The sequence below is a fragment of the Drosophila miranda genome (genome assembly GCF_003369915.1).
Source record: "Drosophila miranda strain MSH22 chromosome Y unlocalized genomic scaffold, D.miranda_PacBio2.1 Contig_Y1_pilon, whole genome shotgun sequence".
Taxonomy (NCBI): domain Eukaryota; kingdom Metazoa; phylum Arthropoda; class Insecta; order Diptera; family Drosophilidae; genus Drosophila; species Drosophila miranda.
The window spans coordinates 16,051,989-16,065,454 of record NW_022881603.1 but is presented as its reverse complement, the minus strand read 5'-3'; the positions used below and the strand labels follow the sequence as shown (position 1 = coordinate 16,065,454).

The 13,466-nt window shown below is 39.3% G+C and overlaps 2 protein-coding genes and 1 pseudogene across 2 annotated transcripts; 2 read left to right on the top strand and 1 right to left on the bottom strand.

Annotated features, from left to right (window-relative positions):
- The window catches only part of LOC117190058, a 260,701-nt pseudogene that overhangs the window by 12,288 nt on the left and 234,947 nt on the right, over positions 1–13,466 (top strand).
- On the top strand, positions 6,310–7,465 carry LOC117190059 (putative nuclease HARBI1). Its single transcript, XM_033395141.1, has 2 exons — positions 6,310–6,407; positions 6,461–7,465. Exons 1-2 carry the CDS (start codon positions 6,394–6,396, stop codon positions 7,380–7,382), a joined length of 936 nt encoding a protein of 311 aa, XP_033251032.1. The 5' UTR covers positions 6,310–6,393; the 3' UTR covers positions 7,383–7,465.
- LOC117190060 lies at positions 7,392–8,495 on the bottom strand. Its single transcript, XM_033395142.1, has 3 exons — positions 8,259–8,495; positions 8,016–8,196; positions 7,392–7,959 (listed from the first exon to the last, which is right to left on the bottom strand). Coding segments are annotated over exons 1-3 (666 nt in total). The 5' UTR covers positions 8,261–8,495; the 3' UTR covers positions 7,392–7,476.

The window sequence follows — 13,466 nt, the reverse complement described above, 5'->3', positions numbered from 1 at the left end:
CTTAAGCTACGCTTTAAGCAAAGATAACCACTCCCGAGTACCAGAGTAAGTGTTTCGTTGTGTGTTTTGTACAAGGTCAAAGAGATTGCAACTAAGGGTGAGAAAGGTACATACACATATAAAAGCAACAAGTCAACAGCCGAGTCCCACGACCTCGAAGCCGATCCTCAGGTGGAGATCGACAATCTCAGTGTTATTCAGACAAATCTCATTGCGAGGGTTAATCAAACGGTGCGTAATTTCAAAAAGGATGGCGCAGATCGGAAAACTAGAGCTTATTTTCAAACGCGCTTACAAAATTTGCAACGGTTCTTAGGTGAATTTGAGCAAAATCACCAACGTTTACTAATACTTCGATGTCCAAGTACGCATAGTTATGTGTCCAGATAAAGACTATACAACGGCATTCAGCCTCATATCAGAGGCCTACGAGAATGTATGTCTAAGAGCACCACCGGTACAGCAGAATCCAGAGCCAGCAAATCCATCTGTATCATCAGTGCAATTGCCCAAGCTACCTGTACCGACATTTACATGCAAGTTTGTGGATCATCCATAACAACCAGAAACTGTCCGACGTTCAAAGGTTTCATTTTCTGAAGCAAGCGCTTCCCTCGGATCGCGACGAGGATATTCAGCAGATGTCGCTTGCGGGAAATAACTATGCAACAGCTTGGAGTCTCGTCCTCAAGCGCTACGACAACAAACGGCTGCAGTTTATGTACCATATGAACGGTTTGTATGACTTGCCACAGTTGACAAAGGAGCAGTCTGCTGATACAAAACATATGCTTAATGTTGCGACGGTTTGTCTCAATGCTTTCAAGAATCTAGATGTTCAGCATTGGATGGCTCATCATCTCACTTCCAGACTTCGGTAGCTCAGCCGAACTTGCCACATTTTCTCAGCTGCAATCATTTCTCAACGACCGTCTCTTCAGCATCGATGTGTTCGAAAATCGAGCCCACTCCACGACGCGGACACCTGTGCCGCAGCCTGTCAACCAAAGGCACCCGAAGAAGTCAGTTGGCAACGTAACATACAAGGGCAACAGTTTCCACGCCAAGACTGCTGTTGCCGAACACACTCGCTGCCCGCACTGTAGCGACAGTCACAATCTTCGGCATTGCCAAGACCTTCTGTCCAAGGACTGCTTTGCAAGGAAAGCCATCGTCGATCAGGCAAAGGCATGCCTCAACTGTCTGAGCCGTTCCCATGGACTTTCAAAATGTACCAGTAAAAGGAACTGCACGCAGTGTGGTCAAAGACACCATACACTGCTGCATTTCCGAACTCCTGCTCAGGTGGCTACGCACCCTCACGCAGCCTTCCATAGCGCTCGTTCCGGTAACTCCTGGCAGTATACAACGAGCGACTCGTCTGGCAGGGCTACACCTACGCAACTCTACGCTAGGACCCCACTTCCTACTCAGAGCACTGCACAGCCTCTCCCAGTGGTTCCCAACACTAGTTCCGGTGGTCATCCACAGTCTGCAGCTCCGACTCGTCTGTGAGAACACACTCTGCGCAACTAGTCTCCGCTACGGCAACACATCACGGACCCAGCACTGTCCTTCTGGCCACTGCCCTGGTCACAATCCACAAACCCCACACTGGCCAATCAGCTGTGGTACGTGCGTTAGTGGATTCAGGATCGGAAGGAACCCTCATTACAGAGCACACAGTGCAGGCTCTTAACCTCAAGCGGCATCCAATTTCGGCAGAAATTGCTGGAGTTAGGACCACCTCCAAGAACAGGTGTACCTACACTACAGAATTGTCGTTAAGTTCTTGTACTTCACAGTTTTGTACTTCCATTGATACTGCGTTTATACTTAAAACGCTTACATCGCAATTACCGTCACAATCCATCAAATTGCAGCAATGTCCGCATTTGAACGGAATAGAACTCGCCGATCCCAGGTTCTACAAATCACAGCGGATTGATCTTCTGCTGGAGCGGACGTAATCCCACAGATCCTGCTTTCAGATATCCGCAGAGGAAAGGAGAATCAACCAATTGCACAGCACACCCAGCTGGGCCGGATAGTCTTTGGTCGAGCCACATCCACACGCTCACACGCTATCACCATTAGATGTCACCACAACAGGCTAGAGAATCTCGTCCAGAAATTCTTCGAAATGGAGCATCTCGGTTCTGCAAAACAGCTCACTCCAGAAGAGCGATGGTGCGAGGAGCATTTTAAACGAACTCACATCCGTCAACGGAACGACAAGTATTTGGTACGGTTACCACTTAAGCGTTTGTTTGACCCTTCGCAGGTGCTAGGCAAATCACGTCAAATCGCAATTAATCGATTCCAAGTGCTTCAACGAAGATTCCAACGGCAGCCGGAGCTGCAAGCCAAATATTCGGAGGTCATGGATGAGTACTTTCAACTAGGCCAGGTGACCAAAGTAACAACCAAGGAGCAGCAGCATGCATCATTAGCAAGGAGAATGGAATCGAGTCCACATGTTGCACCTTGCCTCATCACGCAGTATTCAAGGAGGAAAGTGTCACTACTAAGGTTAGAGTAGTATATGACGCCTCCTGTAAATCGACAAACGGAAAGTCGCTCAATGACGTCCTATGCACCGGACCAGCGCTCCAAAACGATCTAGCCGGCGTGGTCCTGAATTGGCGTTTCCATCGTTTTGTTTTTGCTGCCGACATTCAGAAGATGTATATATGCATTGACATGAATGCAAAGGATTCGCAATATCAACGTATCTTTTGGCATGACGAACACAACCAGGTAGCTGAGTATTTTCTCAACACAGTTACGTTTGGAACCGCTTCAGCTCCTTACACAGCCATTCGCGTCATACATCAACTGGCGCAGGATGAACGCGACCGATACCCACTCGCGGAAAGGGTCCTTCGACATGAAATATACGTTGATGATGTACAAAGCGGATCTTCCACTCGCGAAGGAGCATTAGAAATTCAAAATCAATTGATCGGAGCCTTACGATCAGCAGGAATGGAACTTCGAAAGTGGTCTGCGAATGACGCTTCTCTGCTACAAGACATACCTCCAAACCATTTATCTCGTAAGACATTATTAGAGTTTGAGTACCAAGATCCCGTTAAAACCTTAGGTCTCTATTGGCATCCACATCAAGACTATTTTGGGTTCAAGATAAACTTTGAAATCAGTCACGCACATACTAAACGTTCTTTACTTTCCACAGTCGCCCGACTGTACGACCCCTTAGGTTTCATCACGCCCTGTGTCATGACCGCTAAGGCGATACTCAAGGACTCATGGATGGCCCGCATCAAACGCAACGATGGCAGCCTAGCACAACTAGATTGGGATGAACCGCTGCCAACCGAACTGCTTGATAGATGGCAGGGATTCATACAGAACTTGCCATATGTCGAGCAAATTCAAGTACCACGATGGCTGCGCTTCAACATCCACGAGCTTGCGTCATTACAGCTACATGTTTTCTGCGATGGATCATCACTGGCGTATGCAGCATGTGCATATATTCGTGCAGAACTACCAAACGGAAAGATTCAAACTCATTTGCTAGCTGCAAGCAGTCGAGTCACACCCACGAAACCGATCACAATTCCACGAGTCGAACTTTCGGGTGCGCTGCTGGCAGTTAAACTGGCAAAATGGATCCGGGACCAACTTCGCACAGCAGGACCACCTATGTCAACCTTCTATTGGTCAGATGCTACTATCGTTTTGTTTTGGATAAATGGAGATCCCCACCGATGGCAAACCTTTGTGTCAAACCGCGTTGGACAGATTTTGGAGCATAGTACATCAACTCAGTGGAGACATGTACCTACTGCGGTAAACCCAGCGGACTGCGCAACTCGTGGCTTAACACTACAAGAGTTAGCAGTACATCCATTGTGGTGGTCTGGACCATCATGGCTACAGCAGCCGGAAAGCCAATGGCCGGCAAACGGAGTTCCCAGTCAGGACATCGACAGGACTATAATCGAGGAGAAACCATCAGTTTTGTTCTGTGGCGCAGTTCTTCGTTTAATTTTTATTAACTTATTTATTTCACGTCTTTTCTCTCTTGTCGATCGTCCAAATCATCCCCCGACTTATCGCCGTATCATATCGCAGAATAATATCGCATAGAACTTATCGCAGTATAATATCGGGATCGGTTAGGGAAAATATCGGTAAGGGCTAATATGGGGTTGGTTAGGGTTAATATCGGTAAGGGCTAATATGGGGTTGGTTATGGTTAATATGTGTTGCCTTACAGCTCGGCCATCCTGACAAATGGATCGCCCTCGATCCTTACATTTGGCTACTTTTGTTATCTACCAGGCTAAAATTATAAAATACAGATTAGTAGGAGATAGTTCTACACTGATCACGCCAATTTACATATTTCCGAAGTCGACAGGCTTCTATTACACCGTCATACGGAACCTGAGATACTTGACAATTATAACTTGACAGTTATAACATATCGATCATTTGGTAAATTTTTTTTGATAATGTATGGTCCTTTACATTTTGGTATAAATTTCTTATTTGTACCTATCGTAGTGTCAACGTTTCGTACGAGAACAAAGTCTCCTTCTTTAAATTCTATATGTTTTTTATGTTTTTATCATAATAGTGTTTTATCTTAGTTTGGTTTTCAGTTATTTTATCTAATACTCCTTTCCGAATTGCTATTAAGTCTCTATTTGGTTTTGAATTAGATGTGTCTTCTAGAAATTCCGTTAAAGCGTCAATATCACAGCCTCTTTGCTGAACACCGAAGAGTACCACCGATGGTACTTCCCCAGTAACCGAATGTTTTGAATTGTTTATTGCATATTCCGCTTTTGTGAGTAGTTTACACCAATCTGAATGTAGCAATGGTTCTGTTATCTTTGCTAACATACTTTTCATTGTTCTATTTACTCTCTCCACTTGCCCATTTTCCTGTGGTGAGGCAGTTGCTGCTCTAACATGTTCAATGTTGTTACTTAGCATAAACTCACTGAATTCCAACGATGTGAAACATGAGCCCCTATCACTGACAATTCTCCTAGGTCTGCTATAATTTTCAAAATATTTCGTTAAGCATGCGCAAACTTCCTTAGTACTAGTTGTGTTTGCAGAATACAATTTAACAAACTTTGTGAACCCATCAATGACTACCAATATGTGTTTCTTTTTATTAATGACTGAGGGGAGGGGTCCGAAATGGTCAATATGCAATGTGTCGAATGGAATTGGTCTTTTCGGTATACTATGCAATGAGCGATTGTTGGAATGGGACGGGCTAAATGTAATACACTTAATGCAATTTTTTTATAAAACTGTCAACTTTTTCGGTCATATTCGGAAACCAATAATGTTTCTTAATTTCGGTTACACATTTTTCAGCTCCCAAATGGCACAATTTTTCGTGAATAGTTCTTATTAAATTATTTTCCATTTCTGACGGGACATAAAGCAATTAGAAATCAGCATCTTTTCTATAAACAATACCATCTTCCAATACAAAATTTTTCACTGGTTCTCTTTCTAACTTATTCTTTAACTGAATTATAGTGCTATCTCTATTTTGCGTAACCTGAAGCTGAAAATTCATGTCATCTATATCTATAACTGAAACTATTCGATCCTTATTATTGTTTTCCTGAACTGAAACTTTTGGTTCGTAACTGATCTCTGGACTTATTGTGGAGTATCTACTTAAGCCATCTACATGAGGCATGTATTTACCACTTCGATGATTCACTGTGTAGTCATAATTTTCAAGTTAAAGGGCCCATCTAGCAATTTTTGAATTTACAGTTTTCTTACATAAGGTTAGAGTAAGGGCATTACAATCGGTTATTATTCGGAAAGGTATTCCTTCAAGGTAAATCTTAAATTTATTCAATGAGTAGATTATGGCTAGAGTTTCTAATTCATAACTATGATACCTACCTTCTGCTGGCGTTGTTGCTTGAGAAAAATACGAGATTGGATGAAATTTGTTGTCATCCTGTTTTTGTAATAAAATTCCTCCAAACCCTTCGGCACTAGCATCACAATGCAGTTCTGTTTCCTTAGTCGGACTATACAGGGATAGAACTGGTGCTGAGGCCAGTCTCTCACAGAGATAATTAAATATTCAGGCAGGCTCCGTTTTTCATTTACTTTTGCGGATTACGTTTTCAGCCAAAACGTTTCGTTTTCGTTTTAAGGTGCTCCAGTTTTCACATATTTTTTTTATCGATATGTTTCTTTTTTCATCGTTTCTGGCAAACAAAAACAGCTGACCTGGCTGCTTTGTAAAAATACAGCGTGATTAAAATGCCATTTATTTTTTCAATTGCTTGCTTTGAAGCAAAACGATTGCAGAAATTACGTGATCTAAGAAGATCTAGACTTCTTAGATGCAACACTTGTGTATTTATCATGTCTGACGAACTGTGAGTAACAGCATGCGTATTGAAAATTAAATTGCTAATGGTAAAGCTTTCAGATTTGTGAAGTCATTTCGGATCGACAAAAAAACTTTCAAAATGATTTTGGAGAAAGTTCAACCCCATTTAGGTGTTACCAGGAAGCTATCTCCCTCTACGCAATTGGCTTCAGTAATGCGATATCTCGCCACTGGCTGCTACCAGTGGGCAGTTGCCAAAGACCATCATATAAACATTGGACGCAGTACATTTGGAAAGATTCTTCACAAACTTATTCCGTTGATGGACAGGCTGTTATGTGTTGAGTTCATTTCGTTGCAGATGAATAATCATCAATTGCAACAATCATATGAATATTTCTATCGAAACTTTAAATTGCCTCGAATTGGTGCCTGTGTGGATGGAACTCACATCAGAATACTAAAGCCTGTACAAAACCACTCCGTGTTCTATAATAGGAAAGGATTTTATAGCATGAATGCCATGGTGGTGTGTAACTACAACATGGAGATAATTGCTATTGATGCCACGCACCCTGGTTCCTGCCATGACTCCTTCATTTGGAATCACTCCCCTGCTAGGGAATATTTATCCACGACCATTAATGGGTTTGTTTTGGCTGATTCGGGCTACGCTCTAGAGAGTTTTGTTCTGACTCCTTATAGGAGCGCGGAGATAGCCACCTATCAGCACAGATTCAACATAAAGCATACTGGAGCACGAAATATTATAGAACGCACCATTGGAGTCCTTAAAAGCCGTTTCCGTTGCTTGCAACGCACTTTAAATTACCCACCAATATTTTGTTGCCAAATTATAAATGTATGCTGTGCCCTGCACAATATTTGTAGAAGACGTAATGTCTTAATCGAGGAGGATGTTCGATTTGACGACCCTTTAGACACTGAAAATGAATTCGACGACACTGAAAATAATGGATCATCTATACGCGATGAAATAGCTCAGGCCATACCTTATTAAAATGCAAAATTTTTCATGTTTTCTTCTTTATGTCATTCGATATTCTTTATAACTAATAAAGCTAAGTTTCACAAAAAAACTAATAGGAAACTAATTATTTCGCAAATTTGTCCAAAATTTGGCTAAATTTGTCTACAAGCGCCTTTTGGACCTCGAGCTTCTCCTTCTCTAACGATTCCATTCGTTCGAAATGTTCCGAAATTTTCTTGGAAATTGCCGACATTTCATCCAGCTGAGCAGCGCAGAGATCGTTGAGGTCCATGGTCTGCGCTGGTCTAGTTCGACGGCGCTTCGGCATGGGCTCCTCCTTCTCTGAGGGTTCGTCCTTCTCTGAGGGTTCCTCCTCAATGGGGTCTTCCATCACGCACTTAACCCCAGTGTCGGCCTCCTTGGTCGTACGGGGGGAAGTCCATACGCTGGCCCACCTACTCCTTCCACCATTTCGTAGAGGCCACATAGCTATCTCCTCCAATTCCCCAAGCGATTGCTGAGCGAAGGGCCCTCCACCTGTAGCTCGAGTTTCTGATTTGTTTTTCGCCATCTTCTTGCGGATGTTTGTTTTCCAATCTGCCCAAACCTGAAATTGTAGAATTGAATATAGTAGTGTGCTACCTTTTGTTGTGCAACACATACCTTTTTCCAACCCAATGCGTCCTTGATTGGCGGCCCAACAGCATTGAGAGCGCCGCAAAGCTCTGCCCACTTGGCATCGACAACAACTCGGTCGCCCTTCACAAATCCTTTTGCCAAGTCCGGGTTGTCTTTCATAAAACCCACCAGGATTTCATCTTGAAGAGATGATTTATGCTTTCCCCTGGATATAAAAAACAAAGCGGTAATTTTGAAATAAAAAATTAATTTGCTGCACTTATGTACATTTTGAAGTCCGAATTAAATTGGGCGGGAAACAGCTGTGCTCACCCAGATGTTCTGTTAAGCGCATGTTACAAGCACAGTCTGAGCTGTTACATGCACATTTGTGCTGTTATACGCAAAAATTTATTACTTGCCAACGTTCCGATAACCAAATCGGAATGCGTCAGCTGCTTACACCAAAACGAAATTTGTTGTTGCTGTGGCCAATTTTGTCCGAACCAAATTTGAGGTTGGGTTAAAATAAAATTATTTATAAAAAAAGCACAAGTTAAATTACCCTGATATAGGTATCAAGTTTATGTTAATGCATCAATAAGTCATCTATTTTTTTCCTTTTGCAATTAGGGTTCGTTTTGTTGTATAAAAAGCCGTTTACTTTTCATTTCGTCAACGAAAATGTTTTCGTTTTGAAAACGAAGAAATCTTGCGGAATGGGAAAAAGAGAGCCCCAATTTATGTGATTTCAAAAGTAAATCGGAAAACTTTTGTGAAAGTGAAAAACGGAGCCTGGCCGACTGTTACACATTTGTCATCTAACTCAAATTTCCCTATAGTTTTTGTCAGAGCTTGCATGGTTTAGCAACTTTCGAGTAACCGGGAATGAATCTCCTAAAGTAAGAAAAGAGTCCTAAACATTTTTGCATATCTGCGGAATTAGTAGGTTTCGGAAGGTGCTTAATTGTCGTGATGTGATCATTATTCGGCTTAATTCCATCCTTGCTTAATGTGAATCCCAAAAATTCTATACTAGTGTAACAAAACAGACACTTGCTTAACTTAATTTCTAATCTATATTCTGCTAGGAGGCGTAATACTTTACTTAAGACAACAAAGTGTTCTTCTATAGTTTTGGTTCCGATTGCAATGTCGTCCATGTATACAATTACATTTCCTTGTTTTATTAATGGGCCGAATATATTGTTTACAAATCGTTGAAAGACAGCTGATGCGTTTCGCAAACCGAATGGCATGCTAAGATATTCTTATTGTCCGTTTGGTGTCACAAAAGATGTAAATTGAATTGAATTCTCTGCCACCTTCACCTGGTGGAAACTACTTTTCAGATTCAGAAGGGAGAAATACTTATTACCTTCCATTTTCTCTATGCAATCATTTATAAGTGGCAATGGGTACCCATCCCTTACTGTTATCTTATTCAATTGTCTATAATCAACGCACAGCCTTTTCTCACCTGATTTTTTTTTTACAAGTACAATTGCAGAGCTATAAGGGGAATCACTTGGTCTGATATGGCCTTCAGCCAGCAATTCTTCAATAAGTGTGTCAACTACTCTTTTGTCATTGTTCAAAGTGACCGCCACGATAATTAGATATTGATCTCTAACAACACTGCGCATGTGCCCTGCTGCATATCGATGTTCTCATATCGATGTTCTCATATCGATGTTCTCATATCGATATTCTTCTTTCGGCGTCTGTCTCTTGCGTATGTTACTCGGAAGCACATATAATTCTGTATACTGATCTTCTGCTGTCTTACAAATAAAATAACTATAACAGGTTATGGGCCCAGACACCAATTCACCCAGAAACAGTATAAAACAGAAACAGTGAGAAACAATAAACATTGTTTGGTGCTTATTGAAAAGCAGTGCTAAAAAAATGGCATAGACTCATTAGTGTACATATGTATGTGTGTACATAGAAAGGCAAAAGAACAAGTTGAACAAATTCAACGGAGATTCGCATTGTGTTTTTTTGATTAGAATTTTGCAGCGAATCGGACCGTTGCCGTGGTTTAAAGTCCAAAATAAAGCAGTCCCAACGGATCAAGAAACACAAAAGCGAACGGAGACTCAAGTGTGTAAATTAAATAACTGCGGTAGCGGATTGCGTTTTTAAAAAGTTTTTATTTAACTTCTAAGTTTACAGATATAGATTTAAGTTGAGGGTCACAAAGGATTCCGGACAAAGGGTTTGCGCGATCTTAGTTTTTAGCTCGACTTTTCGGTGTCGCTTCCGGATCAAGACTGACTTGAACTTTTTGATCTTTGCATCGTCGATCCCTTTCGGGAATAGTTTTTCTATAAACATTTCAATTGATTTCGCCATCCGGAGTATTGGATTTCGTCATCCAAAGAGAGAACTGTAAAATGCCTAAAGTGCAGGATCTGCAGAAAGCCGGGTGTGAGATTGTTTATGAGAAGCCGGGTGTGGGCAAACATTAGTTCTCCATTTAGGCGAGTGTCAAAGATTGGGATTGTGGCGGGAGCCATTGAGATTGTACATCTTAGAAATCAATTAGGCGGAGGCCCAAGATTGAAATTGTTTTCGTTTTGGAAAGCCAAAGATTGTTTACAACTCGTATAAGAGCTCAATAGAATTGGGTACGTTAACTCCCCCCATTCTTAAATGTTTCGTCCCGATACATTTTGAAGTTCTGATAGAGCTCTAATTTCTTCTGACAGTATTTGAATGCTGCTTTCCACTATTTCTTCTGACGGTATTCTTATTGATTTAATAAGTACAAATTTGGTTAGCTTATAGCCGAAGTAAAATAACATTATCAATATCAAAATGATTAAAAATAATGTTGTTAATGGTAAGGCCGTATTACCTAATGTTATAAGGGGATTTAAAATATTAACATTATCAAAAGAAAATGGCTTATCATTCGATTGTATATAATCAACTAAATCGCTATATCTATGATGCGATACATATCTTAGAATTTTACCCTTATCATTTATGTGGGTTATATTATTTATTAAAATTGTGTTGTTGAATATAAGGAGATACGAACCTAACAAAGTAGTATTGTCTACGATATTTTTGCCTGAAACTAATATGGCACCATCCTGAATGATGTCTATTTCTTTGTTTTTTTCCCTTTTTTTAGTGCAGTTGGCTTTAAAGCCATTAAGTAAATTGGTGAAACAGGTCTTCTTTAAATTTATTTGTGCGTAATTGTTAGAAGTTTCACTTTTAAAATTATTCATTAAATAGTATTTCTCCTTACATTCACAAACTTTTTCACTTATAACTAACATTCCATCATTTTTTGAGATGGCTCTTGCATGGTAAAACTTGCAAATATCTTTATTTTATAGATATTTTATATAAATGATTATTAAATCTGCATTTCGAATTATTTTAACCGTTGCAATGTCCAGCAGATCAGACAGTTCAACAGGATGTTTTTCATGCTTATAAATGTCCTCTATTTCGTTTTTATTTAAAATTTTTGTATTGAAAATGTTTACTTTTAAGAGGATTATGGTATCAACTAAATTTAGTAGATCAAAAGTTATTAATTTTAAACGATGCTTTCTCAGTATCGTTTCTTCATTGAAGATGACATTTTTTAATGAATTTGATAGCAATTCAATTTCTTTGAAAAATTTGGAATTTATTACAAATTGTTTATTATTATTTTCAGTTGATTCATTTACTTAATTTTGTATTTTCAAAAAGTCGTCATGATCAGGGCTGCCTGCTATCCATTTCCAAATGGTACCTAATTCATTAATTCCCCTTTTATTCCGTTTTGGAACTAATTCTGAAATCATTAATTTTATTAGACTTAAGTCCATTGATATTTCCCACTCATCGTCTGAATTAATTGATTTGTTGACATATTTGGATTCTATATCAATTATCTCTCTATAAAAACTCAAATTAGTAATATGGAAAAGTTCAGCGTATGTTTCATAAGTGTAAACGTCTCTGTCGTCTTTGAGCAATAGATGGTCACTATGCGTATAGTCAATTACTTCCGAAGTCGTCAATATAACAAAAGTCAGTATAAGTATATTCGCATAAATTTTCTGGAAAAAATATTTAATATTTAATGTTATCTTTATGTATAATTCTGTTTCTATTGTTGATTACAATTTTATTCGGTCGATTTTCCTTAACTACCTGCTTTTTGTATCGTGATTGAAGTTTATTTCTTTCCCCGAATTTCTTTTCATAAACTACTTCTCCTAATTTATAATCTTTTTCTCTTCTATCTTTGTTATGTAGCTTAAGCATTTTGGTCTGAGCTTCCTTAAGTAATATTAGATTATTTTTGTGCTCTATTTTGTTATACAATATGTCATATGGCATTTGATTGGTCGTTGAATGTATCGTCAGGTTATATTTCAGTGCCGCCCTGATTATTATTTCTGAATAATCTGTTAGCTTTAGTTCATCTTTGATGCACCGCGCTATTTCTGTTAGTGTGGAATGTACCCTTTCTACCTGACCATTTGAGGTGCTGTGTCTGGGATCAGCATAATAAATAGCTAAGTTACTTCTTTGTATGAATGATCTAAATTGTGCTGAAGTAAAGCTTGGTTCGTTGTCAGTCATTAATGATGTTTCTAACGGAAAGTGTTGCAAAATTTCCATTACCTTATTTTCAATGTTTAATTTACTTTGAATTTCCTTGACCACCAAGTATTTGGAATAAGAATCTATACAAGTTATGAATGTTAGGTTTTTGGCATAGTATATGTCTAAATGTAATTGATCTCCTTCTTTTGCTGGAATGGGAGCTTCCCCAATTGGAATTTTTACAGGGTGTCTGTGATATTTGTTTTTGTTACAGATCTCACAATTTTTTATATATATATTTATATTTATATATTTATATATTCTTTTAATTTTTTGTGCAGGTTTGGCCAATAATACAACTTAGTTATTTGTTTGTAATTTTCGTCTAGTTCTCTATGGGCTCTGCAATGTGTTTCTTCTATAATTATAGCTTTATCTTCTGAATTTACTACATCTTGGAGGAACTTTCTCGTGAAGAGAAATTTATTTATGAAGTTTTCCTTTAGCTTATTTTGGATAAGGTAAAAATCTTCTAAAGTGCAGTGTATTCCTGTGGTTAAGTGAGGCTGAATAAATTCTTTTAAAATGATTAGCAGATTGTGAACCGTATCAAATTCAATAATATGTCGGGTATTTTCATAAACTTTTACTAACTCATGAGCTGTGAATCTCCCTTGCGCTAATAGTAGCTGCTGTTTAAATTGGTTTAGAGGCTTGCTAGTCTCTTGAATGACGTTTTCAAAACTACTCTCTGCTGAATGCTGAGTATTTATGTCTGATTCTGATTCTGTCTGGTCGACATCACTATCTGTCATATGATTTATTTTAATCCGAGATAAAGCGTCCGCTACTACGTTAGTTGAGCCTGGCTTATAAATGATTTTTGGTGTGAAACTTTCTATGAAGTAATACCAACGTTTCATTTCA